General features: G+C 54.0%; 1 protein-coding gene across 1 annotated transcript in view; it reads right to left on the bottom strand.

The window, feature by feature from the left end:
* Positions 1 to 1283: 1283 nt before the first annotated feature.
* CAPG (capping protein (actin filament), gelsolin-like) overlaps positions 1284 to 8187 on the bottom strand; it is a 15329-nt gene continuing 8425 nt past the window's right edge. The window contains exons 2-10 of the mRNA XM_012644236.1: positions 7352 to 7387; positions 7026 to 7198; positions 6773 to 6927; positions 6409 to 6573; positions 4969 to 5118; positions 4533 to 4625; positions 3924 to 4056; positions 2102 to 2190; positions 1284 to 1490 (exon numbers count right to left, since the gene is read on the bottom strand). Coding sequence (XP_012499690.1) covers positions 1425 to 1490; positions 2102 to 2190; positions 3924 to 4056; positions 4533 to 4625; positions 4969 to 5118; positions 6409 to 6573; positions 6773 to 6927; positions 7026 to 7198; positions 7352 to 7374 — 1047 coding nt within the window. The 5' untranslated portion in view covers positions 7375 to 7387 and the 3' untranslated portion in view covers positions 1284 to 1424. The remainder of the gene's footprint in view (positions 1491 to 2101; positions 2191 to 3923; positions 4057 to 4532; positions 4626 to 4968; positions 5119 to 6408; positions 6574 to 6772; positions 6928 to 7025; positions 7199 to 7351; positions 7388 to 8187) is intronic.

The raw sequence follows: 8187 nt of genomic DNA, 5'->3' as shown, positions 1-8187 counted from the left end.
GGTCAGGCTAGAGTGCAGTGGTGTGATCATGTTTCACTGTAACCTCAAATTCCTGGGATTAAGTGATCCTCCTGCCACAACCTCCCAAGTAGCTAGGACTGCAGGTTCACACTCGGCTAATTTTTAAAACATTTTTTTTGTAGAAACGGAGTCTTACTATGTTGCCCAGGCTAGTCTTGAACTCCTGGCCTCGAGTGATCCTCCCACCTCAGCCTCCCTGAGTGCCGGGATTACAGGCATGAGTCACTGCACCCGGTCAGGCCTAGGCCTTTCATGGGAGACTTAAAATATTCCATAACTCTAAAAATGTTGTCAGAACCGCTGATTTAGTGCAACCTTTACTCTCTCCCCTTTTAAAAACCATCCTGGCACCTGTTCTTTGTGTAGACTGTCAGGTAAAGGCTGGGAAGTCTGTGCAGAGAGGTCAAGGAGGTGGACCCACAGGGGAGCTGATTTCTCTATGCTTCTTGGCACAAAATGAGCAAGATGAACTTGATTAGCTTTTCTGGTTTTGTGTGAGATGGAGGAATCCAGTTTCCAGAGCTCAGTAAGCACACAGCCCATAGGACCCAAGGGTGAGGGTGAATCAGGGCAGCGGCATGCGGGCTCCTCACGGCTTCAGTTCAGGCTTACATGGTCTCACACCTTGTTCCTGCTCCCCGGATGGGACCTCTTCTTGGCTACTGCATTCTCCCTGCTATTTAGCTCTCTAGCCTCTTTGAGGTTTCACCACCACCCCACTACACAAGAGAATGAACTTAGGTCTACAAAAGGAAAAGCAACTTGGCCAGGATCAAACAGAGGCAGGACGAGAACCAGACCCAAGACTCCCCGCATTAGCCCAGCGCTTCTCCCACAGCCCCACACAGAACATCGCCAAACACACAGTGCAAGGTGCCTGTGAAGCGACGGCCAGGCTCTGGACAGTCGTGAAGAGCCCTCTTTCTCAGCAATCATCTGTCATGTGAAGCTGCTGCCTCGCAGTGGTTTATTAGGGCATCTGAGGAAACACTGGCTTAAGAGGATCCGCATCCCAAGCCCTTCACCACAGCCTTCCCCAGGCTGGGAACGTGAGCCCGAACTGAGCCAGGCAGTAAGCGATCCGGGCCTGGCGCCGCGCCACCTCCCTATTGGGTTCACAGCAGTACCTGCCAGCCCCGCTGGGACTCCTCAATCATGCAAAGCAGCTCTGGCTCCTGGAGATTGTCATCCACTCGGCCCCCAGCACAGGAATGAACCCAGGTGAATAGGTGGGACGTGAGAATCAGCTCAGGAAGGGCGGCGCAGGCAGGGCAGGGGAAAGAACTGTCTCCTTTATTGAACATCCGCAGGGGGCACTCAGCACTCAGCACTGCCCAGGCAGCCAGAGGAGGAAAAAGCAGGAGATGAGGGCAGGGGAGTAGCGGGCAGGGAGATGCCCTCCCTCATTTCCAGTCCTTGAAGAATTGCTTGAAGATGGGACTCTCACGGCCCTGGGGCAGAATCTCCACCTGCAAGGACAGTGGGGGACAAGTATGTTTCAGGAGGTTGCCACCTCTACGTCCACCAGGGAGGACAGGGAGGCGGGTGTCGGGCACCTGGCCTGAGTCCATGTGTATCCAGGCCAGGGCGGCTCCTCAAGGTGGGCCAAGAGACCAGAAGCAAGATTACAGGGACAGAGACTGAGGAGTTGCTTCAAGGATGTGGGTGCACAGTTTGATGGGATGCCACCAACTATAGTTGAGCTATAACTAAGCTATGTCAGCTCCCCCCAAAATGACTTGTAGAGACACTGTACTGAGGCCAGGGAGTGGCACCAGCCAAGGGTGGGGGTGACACCAGCCAGGAACGGTGGCCCAGAAGAGATGCACAGCTGTCCAAAGGCACACCCAGTTCTCTGGGCACCCAGGAGAGTGCTGCTCAAAATCCTCTGAAAATAGTATGTATGCATCTTTAAATTTTGAAAGATTGAGAAGGGCTCTTCCACTAGATGGGTCTGAGAGAAAGGCCTGATTGTTCCTGGTGGTGCCCGAGGCTCTCGTGCCCTTCCTGGCCAGTCTGAGGGGTGGGAGGCCACAGGCAGAGCCCTAGAGGAGGGTTGGGGGCGCAGGCGTCTCCTCACCTGAGTGTGTGAGGCGTACCGCATGCGGGAGATGAAGCCCTCGGCCACTTGGAGGGCTGCCTGCCGCTCCTTCTCGTTAGCTTTTCGCCCTGGATCATAGGAGGGAGAGTTTAAAAAAGAGCAGGGACCCTCTCCAGCCCCGATTCCATTTTTCTTGAGGGAATTTAAGGGGGCCCACATAATAGCTGGCAATTTTAAAAATAAATGTACCAAGAGGTCTTAGCAATGTTGAGGGGCTCTTGGGAGGTGGAAGTCAGCCCCTTAAGACTCTTCCCAAACTGGCAGCACCGAGCTAGATGAAAACTCTTCTTCTGCCTGGGTCCAATCAGCAAAACCTGCTCTGACCAGGGCCCCATGGATATTTCAGAGAGAATGGATGTCCTCCCTAGCATCAAACTCTGAGCCCAGGGACCCCCTCCCTGCCAGAACCCCTTGTGTCTTCCATCCATAATTGTACTGTTACCAAGCCTTTGTTTTTTTTAAACTAAATAGGACAAAGGGTGCAATTTATTATGAAGGTGAACTTACTCCCATAATGTCAGCAAGTTGGCCTAATGGTTACACTAACAAAGCACTTATAAAGATGAAAATTCCCATGTAATCCATTCACTTGTGCAGGCAGTCCCGTGAACACAACCTGGGCTCCAGTTCCAGGCATTTTCCGAAAGAAACAATGCTATGATCGGTAGTTGGCTCTCCTGCCAGGCTATGAAAATCCCATGAACTACAATGCATCTGAAATTAATATTCTGTATTGTGGTATCATGGATCAGTCCAGCTGCACCCCTACCCATGAGATACTTCTCTTCCTGGCCTCCCAAGTTTCCTGTTTCTCCTCTGGTTTCTTTCTATGCCATTCGGTTCCTTGTTTGGGGTTATATAGGCTTCTATGGGCCTATGGGAAACCCTCTCTGCTTGGCACTGGTTCCATGGGGTATGCACCCCCCGGCAGGAGGGAAAAGGCAGCCCCAGCAGAACAAGGCTCTCTCTTCCCACTCTACCCCTGGGAGACCTGCCCGCACTGCGCGGGGCTGCACGCCCCTCCATTTCACCTCTCTGCTGAGTTTAGGAGGAAACAGTATAGAATCGCCTGGTAGCTGCTATCCATATAGACACCTTACTACTTCTCTGTCTTCCTGACCAGGCTGGGGGCTGGCAATTTCTTGGCTTGGTTGACCCCACAACTATTTATTGAGCAAATGCTATTTCCATCAAGACCCTACAGAGACTCAGAGCAAATTTATTTCATTTTCAAATAGTCAAAGCAAGCCTAACAGGCTTTTGCACAACAGTGTTTCTGTTTCCAGAAGATATAATCTTTTGGAAAAACAAGTTCTACAAGTTTATCACCCACTGCATAAATTGATACTTAATTTATCTACAATTTGTCTCTATCATACCTTCCAGCAGAATCCCAGGATCAGGGGTCCCAGCAGCCCTGAAGGCCTAGGACAGGTCTAGGACAGTGGTTCTCAAAAGTGTGGTCCTTAGAACCAACAACTTAGGCATCCCCTGGAACGTTGTTAGAAATGCATGTTCTTGGCCCCATCCCAGACCGAGTAATGCAGAGCCTCTGGGGGCGGGGCCCAGCACTCTGTTTGAACAGGCCCTAGGGTGACTCTGAGGCTTCCTGGCAGTTCAGAGTCATTGTCTACAATTAAAGGAATGGGAACAGCAAAGGGAAACCCCCCATCCCGGAGCATGCGGGCTCCCCAAGGCCATCTTTTGCAAGCCTGGGGCAGGCTGAGCCCAGCAATGAGGAGCCTGCTGGGGCCAGAGCAGCTGCAGGCATCTCAGGCTGGTGTGGAGGAGCCACACATACCCTTCCAGATGTAGATCTTGCCACAGAGCCCGTTGTCCAGCACAAAACAGTCGTCAGGTATCAGCAGCTCCAGGGCAAAGGGGCTGGAGTCGGCCACCTTGGTGAGGTTCATCTGTCCAGTGGCATCAGAGACCTGGGGAGGAAGGGCAGCGCCGGATCTCACACACTGCAGCTGAGGAGGGGGCTGCCCGATCCTCCTCAGCTCCCTCCCACTGCCCACCGCCCAGGCCCTGAAAGCAAATCTGAGGCAGCCCCCACCCTTCCCAGCATCCCCAATTCCTACAGTACAGAGGCCCTGAGTCCATTTAGAAATTAAGTGGATTCCAAGTTACAAATAAATGCACAGAATCCAAAAAAATAACGCTCAGTATTGGCCTCAAACCTTCACCAGGAAGGGGCCAAAAGTGAAGTGGCATTTATCTCCTCCGGGGGCCTGCCATCCACCCACCTCCCATCCTCCTCTCCTCCAAGCCCTGCATAAACCTTGCTGGTTCTGGCCCAACCTCCCCACCGCCTTCTCCTCCCCTGCAGCCCTGCATGCAGCCAGCTGTGCTGTGCAGGCTGCCACCCATCCCCTGCCTGGTCCCAGGGCAGGCCTGGGGTGCCCACCTTATACAGAGCAGCGGCCTGGGCATTTGTCTGGTCAGCTGTGAGGTCTTCCTCAGGGTTGCCCTCCTTCAGAGCAGGCTTGGGGCCCAGGACCTGCAGGTGCCAGAGCAGGCCAGGTTTACAGGGATTCCGGCCCCCGAACTCCCCAAACCATCACGGCCAGGGCCACCACCTCTGGTGGGGCAAACTGTCCTGCACTAGGGCACCCAGCAGAGGTGAGTGAGGCCTGGGTCCAGCCGGCCCCCCAGCCAGGCTGCTGAGCCCTGAGGACAAGCATCTACCCAGAGGGGGCAGCCTGTGAGCTAGCACAGCCCTGGGCAGTGCCCAGGCACCCCCTGCCACCCTCCACCAGCCACCCTCATGCCCCCAGCTCATCACTGACTCTTGGCCACCTCCAAGCATTGGCTCCAAGCTGCCCACTCCAACGTCCCCCAACCTGGATCATCTCGGCCGGCTCCTCCCCATCAGTGATGATCTCCACCTGGGCCTTGCCCTGTCGCTCACTGTCCCGTATGGCCAGCGCCAGGTCCCTCGCCTTGTTGCGCTCCAGGATGTTGGACTTTCCACCACACCAGGTAAAGATGTTCTGGAGAGAAGCAGGGAAGCCAGGTCAGAGTCGGCTGCTGCGTCCTGCCTCTGCTCAGAGGACGGGCCCCTAGCTCTCCCTCTCTTCTCTGAAGAACTGTCCCCTGAGGCAGGACAATCAGGAAGGCAGGGCACACCGCAGAGGGCTCTCTGAGAATGGCCGTGACCGCACTCCGCAAGAGTGTCTCTCTGCCCACCTGCCATCTCTTGCCCTCTTATTTTTCTCCACATCACTCATTGCCTTATATTTAAATGTCTTTATCTTGTTTAGAACCTGTCTCCCCTGACTAGAAATAAGCTTCTTTACAGCATTACATGTTCACTGCTGTGTGCTCACTGCTAAAACGGAGCCTGGTCTGTATTTAGGCACAAAATAAGTACTTACTGAATGGGTGAGTGGGTGAGTGGCGTCCTTGAGCTCAGCACCTCACACTCCTACCCGAAACCCTGCGGGCAGACCCTCCTCACCTCCCCTGCCCTGGCAATAGCAAGGCAGGAGAGTCCCCCTTACAAACAGCTCCTGAGTGATCTTCCTGTCTGAAATCTTCAGCACCACAAGATGCAGTCCACGCTCCTCAGCCAGACATGCAATCTCATGTCCCGGGGCTCACCCTCCTTAGCAATTTCACTCCCCTGCTCCTGTTCCCACCCGGGTCCCAGGCACACTCGACCCCTCCCTGCTGTCTACATGCATGTCTGCACCTCTCCCCACCTTGGTGCCTCAGCTCACCTGCTCCCTTTGCCTAGAACAGCATTTCCCTTCCGTGAAGGTCTAGTGCAATGACACCTTCCTGGGACAGCTGGCTTCAGGTCAGGCTAATAGGCCCTCTCTGCCCCGAGGCCCCCTCAGCACATGGCTACGGCCCGCCTGAGAGCTCTCATCACATCCCGCCATGCATTGTGGAAAATGACCAACTCATCTTGGCTGCCTCTCCAGGGTGAGCTTTTATGGTCCCTGTGCTGGCTCAGGGAAGGTATCATAGATCCACGGAATGAACGGGTAAGTGAACGCATTAATGAATGGTCTGGTAGGCTGCAAACACAAAGCAAGAAAGGCTTCCAAGAGAAGGAGGGAGTAAGCTCCTGAGTGTTAGAAGCAATGGCTAGACATCAGAGGGAAGCTGGTTTCTGTCCTTGCAAATACAGGGATGTTTTCTAATGGCTGGAACGGTCCCAGTTGGAATGGACTGACAGCTTCTCGGCCTCTCTCTCCCTTTCCTGGCATCCTGGTCCCCCGCCCTTGTAAAGGATGGCACTGACACAGAGCACTCGGGCTGGCTGGCCTGCCCACCTGGCCCAGGTCCAAGATGAAGCAGTCCCCGGTGTTGAAGCTGTCCCAGCTCAGCGCCCGCTCGGTGGCACGGATGTTCTTCTTCCCCTTCACTTGGTAGAGTTTCTTGATAGCCGCTGGGGTGCCTGGGGACGTCTTGTGAAAGGCTGACTCCACACCGCCTTCCTGCAGCCCAGATGGCCCGGCTGAGTGAACTGACAGGGGGCCCGGAGCCCTCCGTCCCCAATCCCATTGGGAGACAGACAAAAAGGTGGGGACCCAGCCCTGAGGACACCCAGAACTTCCACAGGTTAAGAACTAGCTGGAAGGTGGGCTGGCTCTGAGAGAAGCAGCAGGGTAGGGGTGCCTGGAGGTGGGCTCTGACCTGGTACTTGAGGCCACGTGGGAAGTAGCTCATGAAGAGGTCGGACTCATTGCCCTGCACCTCGCGGTGCTGCACAGGCCGCTCCCCAAGCAGGGTGTTGAGGTGCACGGCCAGCACAGCGCAGGCCCCCTGCTCATCCCGGGATGACTGCTGGCCTGAGATGGGTGGGAGGTGACAGGGCAAGGCCCTTGAGACCTATGCCAGCCCCCACCCCTGCCCTGGGCCAGACCCCTACCCATCCCAACCCCCTTACCTATCCACAGGTGCAGATGGGAGAGCTCTTCTGGGCCATTGTGCAGCACTAGGTAGGAGTCCCCGGAGAAGAAGACGCCCTGGTTCTCTGGTGCTATGGGCACTGGCTTCAGCTTCTCCACCCGCCATACGTGCAGGCCGGGGTTCTGCACCGAGCCCGGGAAGGGAGAGCCACTGTGGGAAGACAGAGGGTTGGCAGTGGCCTCATGGGTGCCAGCACAGAAACTGGGGCAGGCCTGGGGGCTGGGGTCGAGGAGAGCAGTGAGGAGGGGCAGCCCTTGGACATGAAGAAGGGGAAGGCAAAAAGGAGATGGGTCTACAGCCTACCTCTGGGGGATGGGTGAGTACATGCTGTTTGCTGATCTGGAAAGACAGGAGAAGCCATTATTACTACAAATGCCATAACAACCACCTCTCACGATGGTCTGGGGAGGCCCTTCCACATGGGCAAGTACTTTCATATTTATCAACTACTTCATCTTCAGGAGCCCAAGAGGAGATAATCCCTGGTTCCATTATGCAGGCCAAGAAAACAAGGCTCAGAGAGTCCAAGTTCAAAGCCACACAGCTAGTCAGTGGCTCATAGAAACCAAGTCTCTTACCCCTGAGCCGGTGTATTCCGCCTGCCATGACCTCTCAGCCACACCTCTTTCTGTTTCAGATGCCCTAACTCTGGGTATTGCATGAGGCTGGGATGCAACTCTCTAAGCAAGAACTGCTTGTATTAGAAAAGCCTAAAGTCAAGGACTTAAGCTTCCACCATTAAAAAAAAAAAAAAAAACCACAGGATAAGGAAAAGCAAATGAAATCCAAAATAATCAGAAGAAAATAAATAATAAAAATAAGAGCGGAAATTAATAGATGGAAAATCAATAAAGCTGGTTTATAAAAAAAATCAATAAAATTGATAAACTTTTAGATAAAGTGATTAGGAGAAAGAGAAAACACAAATTTCCAATGTGGAAGCTACACAGGTGACATCATTATAGATTCTACAGATATTAAAAGGATAAAGGGGCTGGGCGAGGTAACACCAATTGCACTCTACCCGGGGCGACAGAGTGAGACTCTGTCTCAAAAAAAAAAAGGATAGGCCGGGAGCAGTGGCTCACGCCTGTAATCCTAGCACTCTGGGAGGCCAAGGCGGGCGGATTGTTTGAGCT

Source organism: Propithecus coquereli, unplaced genomic scaffold, assembly GCF_000956105.1.
Source record: "Propithecus coquereli isolate 6110/MARCELLA unplaced genomic scaffold, Pcoq_1.0 Scaffold208, whole genome shotgun sequence".
In the NCBI taxonomy this organism is placed as follows: domain Eukaryota; kingdom Metazoa; phylum Chordata; class Mammalia; order Primates; family Indriidae; genus Propithecus; species Propithecus coquereli.
The sequence above is the reverse complement of the archived record's forward strand: the minus strand, read 5'-3'. Positions and strand labels throughout refer to the sequence as shown.